The sequence below is a fragment of the Apodemus sylvaticus genome, chromosome 6 (assembly GCF_947179515.1).
Source record: "Apodemus sylvaticus chromosome 6, mApoSyl1.1, whole genome shotgun sequence".
Lineage (NCBI taxonomy): Eukaryota > Metazoa > Chordata > Mammalia > Rodentia > Muridae > Apodemus > Apodemus sylvaticus.
In genome coordinates, this window is record NC_067477.1 from 113,909,658 (window position 1) to 113,930,509 (window position 20,852).

Genomic DNA, 20,852 nt, shown 5'->3' on the forward strand with positions numbered 1-20,852 from the left:
CTTACACACTCCATCCCTTAGCACAAAGCCAGGCCCCAATCCCCGACCCGCATCTCAGGGCCCTCCAAATCCTGAGCCTCACCTGCTGCTGGCTCTGTTCCTCTAGGTTCATCTTCACCTCCAGCGACTGGCGAGCCTCCAGGAAGGCCTTGCGGTGCTTGCGGTCCGCCATGTAATAGGACATGATGCCCACGATGATGGCACACAGGTAGAGGAAGATGTTGGCCAGGATCTACGTGCCAAGGAAGAGAGAAAACAGGGCTGACGCTGTGTATCTTCAGGAAAACAGGGACATGGAAGTGGGGCTGACGAGGTCAACTGGGACTTAGGAGCCCAATACACTTCTTACTGTGATCAACATTAGAGGCCCCTAAGTGGACCCTACCCTGTAAATCACTATCAACAAGACATGGCTCTGGGCCAGGAAGGTATACAGACCACAAAGGCTTGCATGGGGGCTTACAAGGCCTGGTGAGAGATGGCTGTTCCTCTCCTGCATCACACAGTAACCGGTCCCCGCCCTGAGAGGCTACTCAGTTGTTTCGATAGCATGTATGAAACCCCAGCTAAAGGGTGCTGTGAGGACCCACTAGGTGCAGGCAGTCAGTACCCACTGCCCGCAAGCCTAGTGCCAGTACAAGACCGTGGCCGCCCTGGGTGACCTGGTCCCCAGGCATGCCTAAAAGGCCACTGCATTTGCAGACCCAATAGTTTCCTGTGGCGAGAACCTTGAATAAGGTTCTTGACTGTTCCCATCACACATGGCTCCTGGTGTTAGCAGCTGCTCATTGGCTCTGAGCTTTCAGGTCCGTACCTGACATGGATGGGCCCGGTATTTATTCCCTGTTGGTCTGAGACCACTGGCCTGAGTGGGCTTTCTCAGGCAAAGCTGCTTCCTGATTCAGCTCTACCTATTTGTCCAGAACCAGCTCCATGCCTCTCTCTTTCTCTCTTTGTTTTTTTTCCCCCCATTTTATGTATAAGAGTGTTTTGCTTGCATATATGCCTGTACATGCTTGGTGTTCAAGGAGGCCAGAAGAGGACAGAAGATTCCCTGGAACTAGAGTTATAGACAGTTGTGAGCCACCATGTGGGTGCTGGGGATTGAACTCAGGTCTTGGAGAGTAGTCAATGCTCTTACCCAATGAGCTCTTTCTCCAGCCCCCTCCACACCTTCTTGAAGCTGTCCTTTTTTCCCTGTCCTGGTTCCTCAAGTCCTACAGGGAAGGGGGACAGTTGCCACCAAGAGATAGTAGCTGTGGCTTTCCCTCCCACCTACAAGATTGGCATTGAAAAGCAAGATAGAAAGGAAATTAAGAATTTCAGTTTCTGGCCCCACAGGAAGAGGAGATCAGCTCAATGGCGTGCATGGCAGAGTCTGGGGTCAGGGAAAATGATGGCGCCGGCAGCACTAGGATTTTAAGTGCATGCTTTAGAAGACAGATATGGGGATGAGTTCTCATTCATTTGGGGGGGGGGGCTCTCCTGGTTATGCCACACCCTCTCTGAGCTGTTTTTCATTTAATCAGAGTTGGTCACCCAGTACCCTGAGGACTCACCACCACACACTATAGAGCGTTCCTAGAGTGGGGCAGGGAGGGCACAGGTAGTTGGCAGTGTTGAGTCTACAGGAAGTTCTGCCACAGGGTTGCTGAATAATGATTTAGGAGGTGGACTGTGTGTCTGGGCTACTCAGAAGTCACTGCAGGTAGATTCCTAAGTTCCTGGGTAGATAGTTCGCTATCTAAGATCTGTGTTACTCTTGGGCCGAGGCAGTCCCACCCGTCACTGTCCAGGGTCCCTGACGGGCCCCACCATCTGAGTGGCCAGACTCAGTGGGCTACAGCAGCCTGAGCAGCTGAAAAGCTCCAAGGTGTGTCCAGTGAACAGAAGCCAGTTGTATGGATGGACCCTGCTGGGCCTCAAAGTCAGTTTAGCAAGCTGCTTGAGAACCTCCACCAGCTCAGAGGCCATCCTCCTGCAGGGTCAAATGGCTGTGGACTCTGCCCAGTCACAAGCTCACAGAGCCACAAACTGGCAGGACTGGACGGCAAAGTCAGGTTGGCACTTAAGTTTCCTCTGTATGGTATCCACTAGGGCTAAGGCTCTGAGAGGTTTATAAGAAAGACCCTGAACATGGAGGTAGCATCCAACTAGGACCCGTACGGCTAGGTCTTCACTACGAACCCAGTGTCCCCAAACAGAGGGCTCCAGGCAGGCAAGGATGCCCTACAGCCACAGCCCTGCCCTGGAGAAGGTATCTGTACATCTCTCCCTGGCTACAACTAGCCAGAGCTAGAACTAGTTCTGAAATCATCTTGTCCCCCCAGCATGGGCAGGCCCAGCCTCCCTGCCTGGCCATCTCATAAGAACAGATGGGAAAGACACGGTTAGCACCCTATGGCGTGGTGGCCCAAGAAAACCAAGCTCTCACCAGTAACACTCTAATTCAAGGAATGTGGACGCAGGCTCCTGCCTGACGACACTTTGCAGGACTGTGCATCTGTGGTGTGTGTGTTTCTTTTTTTTTCTTTCTTTCTTTTTTTTTTTTTTTTGTTTTTCTTTGTTTGTTTGGTTTTTTGTTGTTGTTGTTTTTCAAGACAGGGTTTCTCTGTGTAGCCCTGGCTGTCCTGGAACTCACTCTGTAGACCACACTGGCCTCGAACTCAGAAATCCACCTGCCTCTGCCTCCCAAGTGCTGGAATTAAAGGCGTGCACCACCAATGCCCGGCTGTGTATTTCTAAAAATAAAGGTGTACACAGTAGAGACAAGCACTCGGGAGGACTCTGGGCTTATGCCGAACCCTCACTAGTCACGCAGCCCCTGGAGCTATTTGATCTGTCCTGGTACCTACCCAGCCTTGATCCTGTGGGTCTTCATTGGCTTTACTTCTGAAGGCAGAAGTTGCGACTGGGGAAGGTTTGGTCCATAAAGTCCAGAAAGGACTCCAAAGAGCAGTAGAGGTGGGTGGTTCTCAGACTGTCACACTGTCCCTGACCTCGAGCGCCCAGACAACAGCTGTCTCATTCTTTTCCCAACCAGCGTTTGATGCCCACTGGCTCCAAAATGCTCTCTGTGGGGAAGTAGGTTTGCAGGACCTGTAAATGTCGGGAAACTCCCCCCTCCCCACCTTACCTCATGAATTCACCATATCTAACAGTTCTACAGGAGGCCAGGTTTTGAGTTTCTGAAGCCTCGTTCCAGCTGTTCTGTCCCGTCTCCATGCCTTCCCAGACTGGAATAAAGGTTGCAGGGCCTGAGAGGAGTGTGGCAGCCTCTGACCTAAGTGATGGGTGCTGGGCTCGGCCACGGTCTCACAGAGGCCACTTCAGGGCACGGATCCAGCAGGCCAATGCTGCCAAGCCAAGGGACCCTTGAATAATTCAGGGAAGCAGAAGCTGGCCTTGGAGAAGGAAGGCTCAGGTGTGCACGGGTAGAGCCCAGAGGGCAGTAAGGGGGCTCCCGGGACATCACTGCATGGTCCCTCAGAGGACCAGGGAATGAGGAAGCCAGGACAGCAGGCCTCAGTGTCCTCCATCAAGTTACCAGGACATCTACTCCTGGACACAGGGACACTTTCTCAGCTTCCTCTCTTTTTCAGTCACTGCTGAGGTGACGGGATATTGTTCTGATTTTATAGGTAAAAGGGTCAAGCCCAAATAAATGCCCCATGCCCCAAACTCCAATGAAGTCTATGGGCTTTCTCGAGGTTAGATAAAAGCAAGCATTCCTCAGGAACTTGTGAAACTGGTTCCCATCTGCCAGAGGAGTCATTTCCCTTAGAAATAGCTGCAGAGGGGACATATGGCTCCCGTTAACATATGCCAGTGGCCTGTCAGCATATCAAAGCCCATGCTGGCCTCCTGGCTCCCTCGGTAGCACAAGGGCCTGTTACACATTTCATTGCTCAGGCTAGCATCCTAGCTCTCTCATCTCCCATACCCTAAACTCTCTAGCTCACGGGCTTCCCTCTCCACAGGTACCCATCCTTCTTAGAACCCAGCCAATCCCATGATCCTCTGCTCTTATTCTCACCATACTTCTTACTCTCTCTCTCTCTCTCTCTCTCTCTCTGTGTGTGTGTATGTGTGTGTGTGTGTACATGCATGCACTCTAGACTCTTACATTTTTGGTTGTGAGCCTAGCCTTTAATGGCTGAGTCATCTCGCCAGCCCATACGTTCTATTCTGTCTCTACTGTTCTTCCTGTTGCTCTCCCATTTCCCTAGCCCTGGCTGTCTTCAGTCTGCTTTTCTCTCTCTCTGCTTTTTCTCATATCTGCATTAAAAAACTATAACTATCTCCTGGCGTGGTGTTGCCAACAGTTTCTTTACTGCACCGCTTTGCACACGGAAAGCAGCACCACAAAGCAATGTCCCCAAACCCAAACACACTATCCCCTCCACACTCAAGGCTTATTCTGGGTTTCAAACTACCCTGAAGCTTACTACCACTCAACTTACTACCACTCAAGCTTACTTACACGTACAATCCCATCTTTCCCCACAAAGGATGCTGGGCATGTTTTAAACTAAAACTGTCACAAAGATATCAACCTTAAAGCAGTATGGGCTGTGTCAGGTCCAAAGGAAACTCCAGTTTCCCAAATTCCAAAAGGCAGTGCATATGTCCAGAAACGAGGGTCCCTGCTCAGCTCAGGCTTCACGATAGGATTGCTAAAAGCCTACAGCCAGCATTTCTCAGAAACATGTGAATGGGTTTGTGCCAGGCAGAAAGGGCTACTTCCCTTGGCATGTACCTGCAGCTGCACATCAGAGCCCCGGCTGGCTTCCTGGCCCTTTCAGTCCCTATGCACTATTTCACAGTCCACAGCAGCCGCCTGGTCCTCTCACCTCCCCCACTCCTCCTCCGCAGTGCCAGCTCCCAGGTCACAGGATTCTGCCCTCCAGGTCCCTGTCATTCTCTGTCTAACAGCAAGGCTCCCCCCTGACCCCCTCTATTCTCTTTCTTGTTCCTATCTCGCTTCTCTCAAAGCTATCCCTGGCCATGCCCGCTCTTCTTCTTTTCTCTCTGCCCTGGATTCTTCTAGATACCCCTAGATGGTCTTCCTCTTATCCACAATACCCCACCTCCCCAAATCTCAGGGCAGCCATCTTGGTGATTCTTTACTATGCTCCCATTCACAGGCTGCATACATGTTAAGCCCAAACAAAGATATATGTCTGCAGATGTTCCGTTGTCTCCAAACACAGCAGGAATCATCTTCTCCTAAGATGTGAAACATGGAGGTCTCCTCTTTCACATTTACCATCTAAGATTGTCACACTAGGGGAGACATGTGTCCCTCAAAATGTGCCTGAGGAAAGTAACTTCCACTCTGGCCAGAAGGACAGGTGACTGTCATGTTTCCCTGTCCCCGAGGGACCACTGTCAGGTGGGAGAAAGCCAGGTATGTCCGTGAACAAAGACATGACAGTGAGAAGTGGGCCTTGCTCTAAAGACCTCTGTCAGCGCTGCCTCTCACTGTACTTTGAGAGGCTTGGGGGCTGGGGGGGGGGGTACAGCCTTGGAAGGGTACAACCTTTGGGGAGGGGCATGCAGCCTTTGGGGAAAACCTGAACCCCAGTGAGGATCCAAAATGGATTGGGTAACTGTGACAAATGGCTTTCTCAGAAAGGCCTTGGGAGTCAGGAGTCTGGGCGGTTCCTTCTCAGAATTCGCTATCCTCCCTCTAGAGCAGTCGGCCTGCATCCTCCACCCTCTCAGCCTCCACCTCACCCAAGCCACACCCCATCCGCCTGCTCGGCCCTGCTCAGGCTGCCCCTGCACTCCATTCCACCCACTCTACAGAACCTTCTGTAGAGTTGGAAGGCCTTCCCTATATCAGGTACAACTGTCCTGTTCCTTGCTGTGCCCCCAAGGCCCAGTCTGGCCCCATCCCCCACCAGGTGATCTGGAAGCTGAGAGGTGTTGAATAGGGACAGACCTATAATGGTGACACCACGATAAGATTTGCCATCCAGCCACAAACGGCACAGAAGTGATCCCCAACCTGCCACCTGGACACAGCTTCTGCTGTTAGAGACTCATTAGCAGGCCTCCCCAACCCTCACCCTGAGAACAGAGAAGAAAGCTAAGACAGCAGAGCAGGTCGGTCACGGCGAGCCACCCAGAACACCAACCAGGCTGGAGAACACACACAGAGATGCTAACCGCCCTCTCCATGGCTGTGCTTGCACCACCTCCACCAGGGAGGTAGCAATGACATCACCATGGATATTAGAGAAAGATGGGGGCCAGGCACTATGGCACAGTCCTGTAATCCCAGCACTCAAGAGGCTGAGGCAGGAGGATAGATAGTTTGAGGCCAGCTTGAGGTACAGAATAACTCCCTACCAAAAGAGAGGAGACAGGAGAGGGGGGAGGGGGGAGGAAAGAGAAAGAGATACAGAGAGATGGGGGGGGGGAACAGAACACAGAGGAGCCTGGTGTTCCCACACAATAAAGCCTCAAGCCTTCTCTATGTAAATGAAGTCAGAGAGACCGGACAGTGCCCCCACCCAGGCAGCTACAGAGGCAGGAATGCTGGCACCAGATATCACCTCTCACATGGCCAGACCTGTCATCTGAGGAAGTTCTCCTAAATATAAACACTTTTCTTAATTCTAACACTACTCAAAGGAAATTTCTTTGTTAAAACATTTATTTATTTTTATTTTATGTGCATTGGTGTTTTGCCTGCATGTACGTCTGTGTGAAGGTATTGGAACCCCTGGAACTAAAGTGACAAGTTTTGAGTTTCTATGTGGGTGCATGCAGGTGGGAATTGAACCCAGATCCTCTGGAAGAGCAGCCATTGCTCTCAACCACTGAACCATCCCTCCAGCTCAAAGTTCTTCCTAAAACAAACAAATAAAGTCATTTAAAAAGCAACGAATAGCCAGGAGTGGTTGCACACAGCACAGCCTACAGTCCTGGCACTTTGGAGGTAGAGGCAGAAGATCTGGATGGAGTTCAACATCATCCGTGAATACGTAAGAGAGTTCAAGGCCAGCCTGAACTACATGAGATCCTATCTAAAAAAAAAAAAAAAAGAAAAAAGAAAAAAGAAAAGAAAAGAAAAGAAAAAGAAAAAAAGAAAAGAAAGAAGAGAAGAGAGAAGAGAAGAGAAGAGAAGAGAAGAGAAGAGAAGAGAAGAGAAGAGAAGAGAAAAGAAAAGAAAAGAAAAAAGAAGAGAGAGCCGGGTGGTGGTGGCGCATGCCTGTAATCCCAGCACTCTGGGAGGCAGAGGCAGGCAGATTTCTGAGTTCAAGGCCAGCCTGGTCTACAAAGTCAGTTCCAGGACAGCCAGGGCTACACAGAGAAACCCTGTCTGGAAAAAAAAAGAAGAGAAAAGAAAAGAAAAGAAAAGGTAAGAAGCCAGCAAGATAAAGTAGTAGATAAAGGTGCTTGCTACACACACACACACACACACACACACACACACACACACATACACACTCTAACAAATATCTTTTTAAATTAAGCCAAAATAAACACAATGAATACTGAATACATAGACAAGTCTCCCAAGTAGGTAAGGACCCAGAGCGGAGCCCATGCAGCCTGAGACTGTTTACAGCAGGCAGGCAGGAGAAGTCCCTTGGGCAGTCTTTCCTTTTAGAAGTCTATGCATCAAGATGTTGAACTTTTCTAACAGCCCCTGGGGAAAGGGAGCTCTAAGAGGGCTTTAAAATAGAAGCTGCCCCCTGGAGGTGGTCTGCTTGTTCTCTTGCCTAAAACCAGTCTCCCCTCATAGCTCACTGCAGCCCGAAGATTCCAGAGCACTCTGGTACCAGGGTTGGTACGGGTCACCCTGGAGACTGTTCTGTTGCTGGGGTTGGCAGCTCTAGAGCGTCTCTTCATTAAGGCTTACCTGGATGTTTTGGAAAAAAAGTCTCTAAGCAGCTGCAGGACAGAGGGGCGTGAAGGAGATGGTAGCTCACAAGGCAGCCAGTTTCCTCTAAGCCAAGTCAGGGTGCCCAGAGCCAGAGTGGTGTTCCAAGGTCTGGGGAAGCCTTGCTTCCGGCCTCTGGAGACACCCACAGTGGCTTCCATCAGTCAGGTGTCGTGTCCCCTCTTCCTAGAGTCCTTGCCCACCACACCAAGTGGCACAACTCCCCCTCCCTCTCTCCTTCCCTTCCTTCCTCCCTTCCTTCTTTCCTTTCCTTCCTTCCTTCCTTCTTTCCTTCCTTCCTTCCTTCCTTCCTTCCTTCCTTCCTTCCTTCCTTCCTCCCTACCTCCCTCCCTCCTTCCCTCCCTTCCTTCCTTCTATTTTTGAATGCTTGTTTGTTTTTTCCAGACAAGATCTTAGTATGTAGCTCTGGCCATCTTAGAACTCACTGGGTGAGACCAGGCTGGCCTCAAATGCACAGAGATCCTCCCCCTGCCTCTGCCGCCCAGTGGCTGGGATTGAAGGCTCTACCGCTGTCCCCGCTTCTTTCATCCTTTCTCCTTTACTCGTTTGTCTGTCTCCTAAGTCAGCTCCTTGAGGGTGGGGGTGCGTTGGTGGCTAATCTAATTTTCCCCTATAATGCCCAGAATAACTGGAATGTTGTCCAGGGCTACTGACAATGAGTTGTGGGAGGGGATCAACCTTGGCCTAGAGCTGGTAGGCTATGCAGGCCGGAGCAATAAACTTCACCTGCCTGACATCTGGCTCCTCATCCTCGCCATGATCTTGAAGACCAGTCTAAAAAGTTTCAACCGGGACATGATGGTACATGCCTCTAGACCCAGCACTTGGGAGACAGAGTCAGGGGGATCATTGAGTTCAAGACCAGCCTGATCTACAGAGGGAGTTCCTGGATAGCCAGGGCTATACAGAGAAACCCCATCTCTAAATTAATTAATTAATTAATTAAGCAAGCAATAAAAATAAAATAAGAGGTTTCAGAGAAATAATCTCAACACCACCTCCCATAGGGCTCAGCATAAAATATATTCTTATGGCATTTTCCTTCTTTGGTTCCAGAGAGGAGATAGTGGTTACGTAGATCTAATAATGAGGAAGGAATACTTGAGAGCTTCCACGTGCCTCATCTCCCTTTTTATACAAGCCCCAACACCACGGGGAAAGAGTACAACATCTTCTGTGCTCACTTGGTGGAAGAACTGACCTGAAACCAGAGAGACAGGCTTTCTGAAACCACGGTGTCCTGGCCATGCTGACAGTGGAACCTGGTCTTCCTTCTGGAGCCCAGGTCTCTTCCCTGTATTTCAGTATCTTCTGCCAACTAAGATGAGGGGTTTCTCCCAGACTGGGTAAGGGCTAGAGTTCCCAGGACAGGACAGGCATCCGGAGGAGGCATATAGTCTGTAGACAGAGATGTGACTATGTGTGGCCTCAGGATTGCAGTGCCAAGAGCATCCTGGGGTCTTCTTTAGGTACAGCCACCCTGAATACAATACAGGGCTCAAGTGTGCTTACCCCTCCCCACCTGGGTACTTCTTAAGTTTCTGCCAAAGGGGCTTCCAGAAGCTTCCTGTATTATGATATTGTGCATGCCTCTCGAGAAAGATACTTAATGTCTTTTCAAAAACTAAAAGGGCTTCTAGATGAGGCAGCCATCCAACTTGACATTTGTGCAAGCTCCCTTGTGGCTTGCTGTACTGCCAGAGCAGTACTACCCAACTCCCAGTGGTACCACTGTGAGGCTCTGACGTGATGACATCCCCGCAGAGACTCAAAACATGGAGGCCATGACCTTCAGGTCTTTGACCTGGATGGTCCCACAGGTTCTCTTACTGCAGCTCTGTCTAGTCTCCTCAAAGATAAACAAACAACTCCAGGACTCTGTGGCTCTAATTGGAACCCCACTTGCCCCAGACCCTATTAGGGTCTACACTGGATAAGTCTGTGAGTCTGCCTTATGTCAAGAACTAGCACATTTCTTCTTTGCCCTGCATGGAATGGAACTTGTTGATATTATATCAAGACCAAGACCAGTTCCAACATGCTTCCCTGTTCCCGAAAACAGAATTCATTCGCTTGTTCATACATGCTCATGAACTAAGAGAAGAATACTAGAGATATTTGAAGAGTATCAAGATTAGTAGCTTGACAATTACACTCGCAAAAAAGGACCCAGTCCCAATAAGCAAACCAGAGAAGGCCATCTGGTCTACCTCCTTGTACTCGTACAGTTATGAAGAACTGATGTTGAGTTCTTCATGATGTTCTTATGCTAACCCAGGGGTTGGTCATTCAAATATGGACTAAGTTTTAGGATAATTAGTGAGTTCCTAAAACTAGGGAGAAAGTGGCCATTTTGTAGAACACAAGTCCATTTCTCTTATCAGATTCTAGAAAAGATCTATTACCCCAGATGACTAAGAAGTACAAAGCCAATCAAAAACTGCCCTTGTTGTTGTTGCTTCAGCAAAGAAATGGAAACAGCTGGCCACAGCACTGTCTTCTTTTATTGATGGAACCTCATTATTTTTGTCACCTTGGTCTCTATCTCCAAGCCTAATAATTCCAATCCCACTTGCAGAGTCTATTTTAAAATGCTTTAATCATGTTTGACTTCAGGCCTTTCTTTTTTAAAGTGGTCAATTTAAACCTATTGAGCTTTTCCAGTGGGTGGCAGGCCCCATGCAGGGTCCTGGAGATGAAAGACCTCAGGGGGCTTGAATCTCCTGAGGGTAAAGATGCTGCAGTAAACAGGAGAGAGGGGATCGATTCAGAGGAGAGTAAGAGTAAGTCAGCAAAGGGCCAGGGAGGAGAAGCTGTGGCCTAGGCACACGAAATTGTGTGCGTCACACAAGATGAAAACATGTATCTGTACAGCAAATCTTCATGTATGGATTGTGGGTTGTAGGAAATCTCGTCCGACTCCTACCTGATTGCCAATAACAAATGAAAGAAAGGCCAAAAGGTAAACCATGTAGAGAGTAATCTGAATATCAGGGTTTTTCACTTCACTGTCTAGCTGTGGTTCTAAGTCATGGGTTCTCCAACCTGTGGGACAAGGCCCTTTGGGGCTAGCATATTCCTAACAGAAGCAAAATTACAGTTTCGAAGTAGTAACAAAATAATTTTGTGCTTGGAAGTCACCACAACATGAGGAACTGCATTAAAGGGTCGCACACTACATTAGGAAGGTTGAGAACTGCAGCTCTAAGCAATGCTAATTGTATTTTTAACACAGATCCCCCTCACATTCTAGAACTGAATGGGAAGGAACCTGGAAACTATGTCCCGGGCTGGAGGGACAAGCAGCTGAGAAAGTGCTTGCCAATAAAGCTGGAGGACCTTAGTTCAATCCCTAGAACCCAGGCATAGTGATGCCATTTATCCTAGTGCTGCATAAAAGACAGGTGGACCCTGGAGCTTGTTGGCCTACCTCCCAGGAGAAAGAGAAACGTAGTCTAGAGACGGAAAAAAAAAATCTAAACTCCAGAAATACCATCGTCAGATGAACAACCGTAAAATGTCAAAATCTGGACGAAGTCAGTCCATGACTCCACAGGCCCAGAAGTTTGCTCCCCTTGCATCTAAATCCTTAGGAAAAAAAAAAACCCTCAGGCAATCTGAAGTGCCGGCCTTGGTGCTCAGAGCCTCAGGTCGTGTCGGTGACACATTCTGCCCACTCAGGTGCAGAGCAGCAGCCGCTCCCCTCCTGACCATGCTTTCCTCCTTGGGACTTGATTCACCCCCAGTTCCTCCACTAGGGCCCGGCAGCCCCTCCCCCACAGCCTCTCACAGCGGTCCTGAGGTCGTCCAGGCTTGTGTTTTCCAGTTCCTGCTTCTGACTCAATCCCAGGTTCCTATTTTTCTTTCCCTTTTCTCTCCTTTGGCCTTTTCACTCTGACTCTCATGCAACCCAGCCTGGCTGCGAACGCACGGTGCGGGGTTACCCTTCGGACTCCTCCAGCCTCTCTGCTTCCCGAGTGGCATGATTCTGGGCGTGAGCCACCACGCTGGCTTCTGTGTGTCCCCGCAGAGGGACCCCAGAGCCTTATACAAACAAGGCCGGTGCTGTACCAGCTGCTGTTTTTCTAGGTCAGTGTCTGGGGCAAACATATCGCCGCCCTGAGGGGACCTGGTTAAGAATGAATTCCAGAGTCAATCATGGTGGCACATGCGGCCTGTAACCCCAGCATTTGAGAGGCAGGGTCAGCAGGATTTCAAGTTCAAGGCCAGGCTACATGGGGACAGCCTGTAGTAAAAATTCAAGGAAACAGAAGGGTTCCCCTGGTGCCTGCATTATTGCCTCTCCCTGGTGACTGCTGTCCCTGCACCACTACAGCAAGGTGGAATAAATACCCTACAACAAGGCGAAGGCCACCAGCCTTCCTGGTACTTCAAACGAAAGCCTTTGAATAGATGCCCCAGGTTGTCCCATGTCTATTCATTGCCTGGCATTTATTTTTATTTTATTATTATTATCACTGTTATTATTATTATTTATTATTATTATTATTATTATTATTATTATTATATTTTATTTCTTTTTTTTGGGGGGGGGGTTGAGACAGGGTTTCTCTGTGTAGCCTTGGCTGTCCTGGAACTCACTCTGAAGACCAGAAATCCGCCACTCAGAAATCCGCCTGCCTCTGCCTCCCAAGTGCTGGGATTATGTCTGGCATTTATTAACAATGACATGATTGGTCCCTACCTCATGTTAAGGTTCCTCCTCCCACCATTTCTTCTCTGTCCTGCTTCTTCACACACTCAAAGCCGTCCAGTAAGATATTCCATCGGCTCGGGCTGTCTCCTGCATGTAATTCAGCTCCCAGTTTTAAATCCAGATGTTAAGTCATCTTTTCCTTGCTTGATCACAGACCGGTCTTCTCAATGTGTCATCTCAGTCACACGACAAAGATACATGTCATGTCTTACCCCCGTCCTCCAGCCAGCACTGTCGTGAGCTGGGGCCACCTGCACGTATCCCCCTTGACCTTCCTCAGCAGATCCCAGCTTAGCTACACCTTGGCACCATGTGGGGCACTACAGCCAGGCAACATCCCAAAACAGTGAGATCAGAAGTTCAGACATTAGATTGTTAAAAGTCCACCCAGAAACTCAAAGGCGCACCTAGGGGTAGGAAACACTACTTAAAATCAAAGTGAATACCGAAGTGTCCAAGGTTAGTGTCCTCATTTAGGGTCAAACTGAGGTCCCATTTTTGTCAACTGAGGAATGAAAACACAGCTCTTCTGACTCACCACCTCACCTGACTAGGCAAGGCATCCAACACAGCCAAGCCTCAGTAAACCTTTGCTGACCGTTGTAATTGGTACAGCATGCGCCACCGCTTCACTGGGGCTGTGCACTGAAGTGACTGGGCCATTCATACCCCCTGACAGTCCCAGGTCAGGGTCTTCAGGTCTCCTTGTTACTCCTCCGGACAACATGTACCCCAAACCTTTCTCTCCCATGAGGCTTGGGAAACTCAGGTCTCTCTGGCTCCTCTCCGGTCCTGTTCATCCACCTCTGATTTCATAGTAACCTGCCAAATCTGCCATTTTCCAAGTACCACCTGTGGTGGTTTGAGTAAGAATGGCTCCCATAGGCTCATATATTTGAATGCTTAACCATCTGGAAGTAGCATTACATGAGAAGGATTAGGAGGCGTGGCCTTTTGGAGTAGGTGTGGCCTTGGAAGAAGTGTGTCACTAGGGGGATATAGGCTTTGAGGTTTCAAAAACCCATCCTGGCCGGGCGGTGGTGACACATGCCTGTAATCCCAGCACTATGGGAGGCAGAGGCAGGTGGATTTCTGAGTTTGAGGCCAGCCTGGTCTACAGAGTGAGTTCCATGACAGCCAGGGCTATACAGAGAAACCCTGTCTAGAAAAAACCAAATCCAAAAAAACAAAAAACAATAACAACAACAACAAAAAAACCACCCTGGCCAGTGCCTTCTCTCTTCCGGCTGCCTGCAGATCCAGACGTAGAACTCTCAGCTAACTCTCCAGTACCACGTCTGCCTCTGTGCCGTCATGCTCCCCGCCATGCTGATAATGGATTTAACCTCTGAAACTGTAAGCCAGCCCCAATTAAATGCTTTCCTCTGTAAGACTTGCTGAGGTCATGGCATCTCTTCACAGCAACAGAACACTGACTAAGACACCACCTCCAGCAAAAGCATCCCAATTGTGGCCGGCCCACTGTCCAAAAGTTCTCAGTCTCAGATCTGGCCTGTGAGGTCTACAGACTTTGGGCTTTATGGGTTTTCCCTGGACATCTTCTTTCTTCTCCATGTAGATTGTCTGCACGAGCCAAGCTCTTGCCTCACGTACCCTAATCCCTGCCAGGACCCTTGATCTCTACGTGTTAACATCTGTGTTCAAGATCTCTCAAACTTTTCCACCATGGTCTCTGGGGAGGTAACCTTTCATCTCACTTCGTAATATACTTGGAGGCCGTATTCTGCTCCGTAAAACCCATAGTTTATCACTACCTCTAAATGTTGACATGTTTGTCTTCTACTTGAATGGGTATCTGTCCTTGACAGTTTATGCTCACTAAGCAGGGGAAATCTACGAGGCCCTCCTGACTTCCCAGTGCTGGGCAAACATCTGACATAGCCACTCAGTACAACACATGGAGGCAGGAGGAGAGGGAAGGGCATGCTGGCCCATGCTTATAAGACATTAGGCAATTTAGGTCTGCAGAAATTCTTGTTCTCAAAGTCTGACATTTAGACAAAAGCCACCATTCCCTCGGGCACTTAAGAAGATAGTTCCTACTTAACTGTGGCGAAAGGGACCTGTGGTTCTGCCATTATGCCTATTAGCACTGATATTAGCATATCAAGGTCTTAGGCTCCCTCAGTCCCTGCTGACACACACACACACACACACACACACACACACACACCACCTACCCTAAACCTCCCAACCCCGAGCTTTGCTGTCCCTCCAGCCCCCAGGCTTCTCTTTTCTCCTATATAACCTCAGCCATCTTGCCTATGCACTCTCTTGGTTCCTGGTTCCACTACTGACCTCTTGGTCTGTGGCTTCTCTGTGGCTCCATCTACTCTTAGCCACGGCCCCCTTCTCTTCTCTCTCTCTCCGCTCTCTCTGTCCTCAGTTTCACTCAGTAAACAAAAACTCTTCTCACCCCAATACGAGACAAGCTTCTCTGAAACGCAGCCCCCCAAGCTGCCCACAGCTCTCCCCTCCCCTCGAGATATAGCTGTATGATGTCTATCTATGTGGTCTTCCTGGCCACACCCCCAGCTCTAAGCAAGCACTGTCTCCCTTGACTCTACACTCCATTATATAGAGATACACGCACAAGGAAAATGGCCGTGAGAAAGATAGGCCTGAACCCAGAACTATGTTCTTCATACTCTTGTGGAAATGAAATGGGCCAAGAGGAGCACCACAGGGGCCATCTTGTGCAGAAGAGGGGGTATTTCAAGACTGGCTTCCTTTCTTTCCTCTTCTTCTGCTCTCCCCCTCTGCCTTGCAATCTTTCTGGAATGAATCTGTAGTCCCCTTGTAAAGAAGCAAAAAGGAAAAGTGCGTGCTATTTGAAATTCCCCACAGTTCCATTCCGTTGGACCCCTGGCCGACAGCAGCCTGACGACGTGTCAGGATAGAGACTCCACCGTGGAAGTCTCCTCCTATTGGGAAGATCCCCCACCCTCTCCCCCAACCAGGCGGAATCTCCAGGATTCAGGGCTGAGCACCTTAAACCACTCCCAGCAAATTGCTCCCTCCACAGCCTTCACATTTAGCCCACTGGGCATGCCAAAAATGTCACCATTTCACTGACCACACCTCACCTCCTGGCACATGCTGCAAAGGAGGGGAGCCTGCTAGGATGCTCGGACAAGGCCTGGGCACATGATCCACCTGCTTCTCTGCTTTATGAAACCAGGAGACTCAAGGGGACCTCACCTGCACTGCCAGGCCAACCATCTGTCACTGTCACCCACCCACCCGTGTCAGCAAGTATTTATCCTAAATAAAAAGGATTTATTCTTTTTTTTTTTTTTTTTTTTAGAAAGCAGAGCTGATGGAGGTTTAAAAAGAAGTGGAACTTAAAGTCAAACTTAGGAAAACATAATCTGTTTCGTATTTAAGTATCATGTATGAAAAATGACAAAGTTGCAGCTTTCCAAATGAGGGTCCCAATGATATGCAGGACTTCAGCGAACACTGGAATTCTGGGAACCGGCTTATCATTTCTAATACTACATAATTCCATAGCTGGAGAGGAAACGTGTATGAAGTAAGAGGCTTCCCATGGATCACAACAGGCTGATGTTCCCTTCGCTATGCGAATTAATAGAATTCAAAGATGATTGATAGCTGGTAGATAGACAGATACGAGTTTATCAGTGGTGATCTATATACTGAGAGATCTGGGCTACTTAAATCATGCAGATCCAAACTCAGAAATAAAATCAAACACTCAAAAGTGGCTTTGTAGTTAGAAACCCTAGAATTGGGGGAAAAAACTAAGCAAGTTCTAAAGATTTCTTATGTGAAGGTAAGTCAACATTCATGTATAATTTTACTTACTTGAGTGGCCTTTGGTAGGGATTATTTTCATAGGAGCAATATAAAATAGGAGAAATATAAAATAAATTATTATTAATAATTTTTAAAAGGTTGCTGGTGTGATAGCTCAGTGGGTAAAGGTACTTGCTACCTGACCTGACACCTGAGTTTGATCCCTAGAATCCACATGGTGGGACGGAAGAACTGACTCTCGCTGGTCCTCTGACCTCTGCGCATGTACTGTGGCACTCAGACCCACACATATGTTTAAAAAAATATGAAGATATGACTCAGTGGCTAAAAGCATACACTGCTCTTGCAGAGGACTCAAGTTTGGATCCCAGCACCCACACTGGGCAGCTCACAACGATATACAACTCCAACTTCAGAGAGATCCATCGCCCCTGGCTTCCAAGAGACTTACTATAGAATTCTTACACACATTCTGCCATCTATAACTTTTAAGTGTTTCTTAGTTTGGGATGTTACTTTAAGTAGATTTTTAGAAATCTCCAATAGATTTTGTTAGCACGTAAAAATAAATTTGGATCTTTTATACTAATCATGAGCCTTTCTTTTTAATTCTTAATTTATTTTTTATGTGCATGAGTGTTTTGCCTGTATGTATGTCAGCATGAGGGTGTCAGATCCTCCGGAGCTGGATGGAGTTACAGACAGATGTGAGCTAGCATGTGGTTGCTGGGAATTGAACTCAGGACCTCTGGAAGTGCAGACAGAGCTCTTAATTACTGAGCCATCTCTCCAGCCCCCCTAATCATGTACCTTAAACTTTATTTTAAAAAATGTACACACATGAGGCTAGGTGGCACTTGGGAGGCAACAGATCTCCAAATTTGAAGCCATCCTGGTCTACAGAGCAAGTTCCAGGACAGCCAGGTCTACACTGAGAAACCCTGTCTCAATAAATAAATAAATAAACCAAAAAGCTGCATATACATACAAAGTTAAATAAATTAAATTAAAACTTTTGTCTTCTCTTCCATGACTCTAGGACATGCCAGGTTGAGTTTGCTACTTAATGATATGCTAAGCCAGAATTCAATTTTTAGTTGTCAGCAGAGGGTTAACATCTGTCTTTATAATGCACAGCGCCAGTTGAGAGCATTTCATTCATGTTTGGAACCACGGAAATGATGCAATAAGCCACGTGGATCACGTGAGCACACGCTTCATTCTCAGCAGGGCTGCGGGGGAGACACTCCATGGCACTAACGTGGCTCGTTGCTTCCGTTGCTTCACTGATACACTCACGTTCTAACACCCTGTACCTCTTGGTCACGAATCAGTGAGGAAGGGAAGGAAGCAAAGATGCAGGTCTGTCCCATCTTTCCATCAACCGCAGCACCAATTGGCTGGCTAGTTCAGGGAGGCGGCCAGAGAGGGAAGAGGGGAGTCTCTGCCCGTGTGTATTTTTTGAGAACTCCCCTACTTTCTCTCTGCATTTAAAGAAATCCTAGTGTGGTCAGAAGAATGGCCTCTCAGGACCATGCGCGCCCTGTCTAGCTGCAGATGGGGATATTTATTTGGGGGTTTGTTCCGTGTCTTGCACTATTCCAGACATCATGGGATCCCCAGAATTCAGTGTCACCGTGTCACTGGGGCATCCCGAATAGTATATGCAAATGAGTGACAAGGACAGATGTGCTGTGTTTCCTCCACATGTGTGCATGTTGTGGTACCTAGTGTCATGCGATGTGATTATATAACTATTTTTCTAATGTTATGGACCTTTCAAAAGATTTACTTTTCTTGCGTGTATAGGTGTTCTGCCTGCACATATGTCTGTGTAGCATGTGTGTAATACGCTTGGAAGCCAGAAAAGAGAGTTGACTCCCCTGGAACTGGAGTTACAGACAGTTGTGAGCCTCCATGTGGGTGCTGGGAATTGAACCCAGGGCCTCTGGAAGAGCAGGCAGTATTCTTAACCACTGAGCCATCAATCTCTCCAGCCCTAACTGTATTGCTTTTTAATGTATAAGAAGATACAATATGTGTTGAGCTACAACGCTTTCGTACATACATACACCCCAAGAGCACGTCAGAGCCTCTGAAAAGCCTACGAGCTGCGGTTGTTAGGGGTCAGCCTCTAGGAACGTGTTGTAGGTACAGCTTCTCAGATGGTGTTCCATGTGCGTAACAGACAGACACTAACTACAGTTTGTTCCGTCAGTCACTGAGGAGTGTGGAAACCTCCAAACACAATTATGGCTTCAACCATTCTTTTAGTTTTGTCACTTTTTGCTGAACTCAATCAAGCTGGGGTTTTTTTCCTGTATGTGTGTGCTGTGTGTGTGTGTGTATGTGTGTGCGTGGGTATGCACAGCCCTGTGTGTGCAAACAAGGGACAGCGGCTCTCACTGAACCAGAAGCTTGTCACTACAGCTAGACTGGCCGGCCAGTGAGCTCTGCCTCTACCCCACAACACTGGGGCTACACCCACACTGCCACAGGCAGTTTTGCTGGTGAGCACTGAGCCATCTTCTTTTCTTTTTTTGGAGACAGAGTTTATTGGTTATTTTGTTGTTGTTGTTGTTGTTTTAACTAACCCCTGACAAAAACCAAAATAGGGAAGGAAGAATTAATTCCAGTCTACAGAATAAGGACACTGCCCACTGTGGCAGGAGAAGGCACGGGCCTCAGAATTATTGGGATTTTTTGTTTGTTTTTGTTTTCCAAGACAGGTTTCTCTGTGTAGCCCAGGCTGTCCTGGAATTCACTCTGTAGACCAGGCTGGCCTCGGGACTTGGAGATCTGCCTGCCTCTGCCTCCTGGGGGCTATGAATAAAGGTGTACACCACCACACCTGGCCAGAATTTTCTTTTTAATGTTTCTTAGCTGTTTCGTCAGGGAACGGGAGCGGACTGTACACTCTGCCCCTCCGTGGGTGCCAGAGTCCATTGACCTGGCTGACCTGGTGACCCCACTTTCGCGGTGAAGCGTAGAAGAACATGGGGCAGCCCGAGTAACCTAAGGCTAGACCCTCTGACTCCAAAGCTAGATCTGCCATTACCAGTGCTGTGGTCTTGGGCAGAGTGACAACTGCTGAAACTTTGCCAGTGATGACAGGGTCAAGTCTCAGGGGTTGTGGTAAAGACGGTGTAATGCCAGTGAACAGAGGGAGCTCTGGTAAACCAGAAACCTCACTCACACGCCAGCATCGGCATCAGCATTATCATTGCGTGTTTATTTATAACTCCTAACTCCACAGATAAATTTCCACTGCAGTGAACTAAACTGCATTTTGTCTGAGTGTATTTGCAGGTGGGAGGGGCAGGGGTGCTCCGGCTACCAAAGGGGAACCTTGTGTCATCTGATGCTACTGCTGCTGCTGCTGCTGCTGCTGCTGCTGCTGCTGCTGCTGCTGGAGCTCGGGCCAGGAGAAGTGTGAGAACAGGGTCTGTGACACACCACTGAGCTTTCCAGAGAGCAGAACCGTAGACGTGATGGTGCCCAAGCTACCCAGCTCTTCTACCAGCTAGGGAGATAATTAATAATTTCCGCAAGGTGCCAGCCTATGCGGTGAGGCACAGGCCTGGATCAGGTTCAGGACTCAAAGGGGAGACGGGAAACCCAGATATATGCTGCGCACCTTGTCAAGTCCTGTTCATGAGTCCTGTGGCTCTTATGAGAGAGCCAATGTGGAGAGGAGCACTGGGGTAGGCAGACCGTGGAGGCACATGGATGGAGGGAAGGTTGTGGAGGCAGGGGTGTGGGTGGAGGGTGTGGGTGGAGGGGAGTGGGTGGAGGGGTGTGGGTGGAGGGCAAGTGTGACTGCAAGGACAAGGAAGGATTAGAAGGAATCTGTCCAGGGAGGAGGCTGAGAGAGGCGGTCACGTGTAAGGGCAAGTGTCTGGGTACCACTGCCTGGAGGGGATGGATACAGTCCTCCGCACTGCAGGCACTGCAGTGTCCGCTGTGGGCCGAGGCTTTAGCAGGGAAGAGCTGCTCTTGGTTGTGGAGTAAACTTTGCCCTTGTTCACTCAGTACTAAAACCGTGCCGCCTCCCTGGGGACGCGGAAGGAGGTTGGGAGGTCATAGCGGGCCAGGATCCTTTCTCCAGACTTGGGAGGGAAGGAGGAATTTAATTGTTATCCTTTATACCTTTCCTAGGTTAAGTTGGTTTCCTATTACAAGTATGTGCATAATAGAGAAGAAAATAAGTATTCCATTACTAACTGGGGTCCAATGCTAACAGTAGCTAATCTTAAAGGATAATATTACGGGTATATTATATATATATATATATATATATATATATATATATATATATATATATATATATATATATATGCGATAGAGTATTTTCCAGGATTCTCATGTTTCCAATATACCAGACTGAACGGCATAAAATAAGTCTGCACTTTTGAC

General features: G+C 48.4%; 1 protein-coding gene across 5 annotated transcripts in view; it reads right to left on the bottom strand.

Annotated features, from left to right (window-relative positions):
• The window catches only part of Adcy3 (adenylate cyclase 3), an 82,789-nt gene that overhangs the window by 42,174 nt on the left and 19,763 nt on the right, over positions 1-20,852 (bottom strand). For all 5 annotated transcript variants that reach the window (XM_052186183.1, XM_052186184.1, XM_052186179.1 and 2 more), the window contains exon 3: positions 83-232. In XM_052186183.1, coding sequence (XP_052042143.1) covers positions 83-232 — 150 coding nt within the window. The remainder of the gene's footprint in view (positions 1-82; positions 233-20,852) is intronic.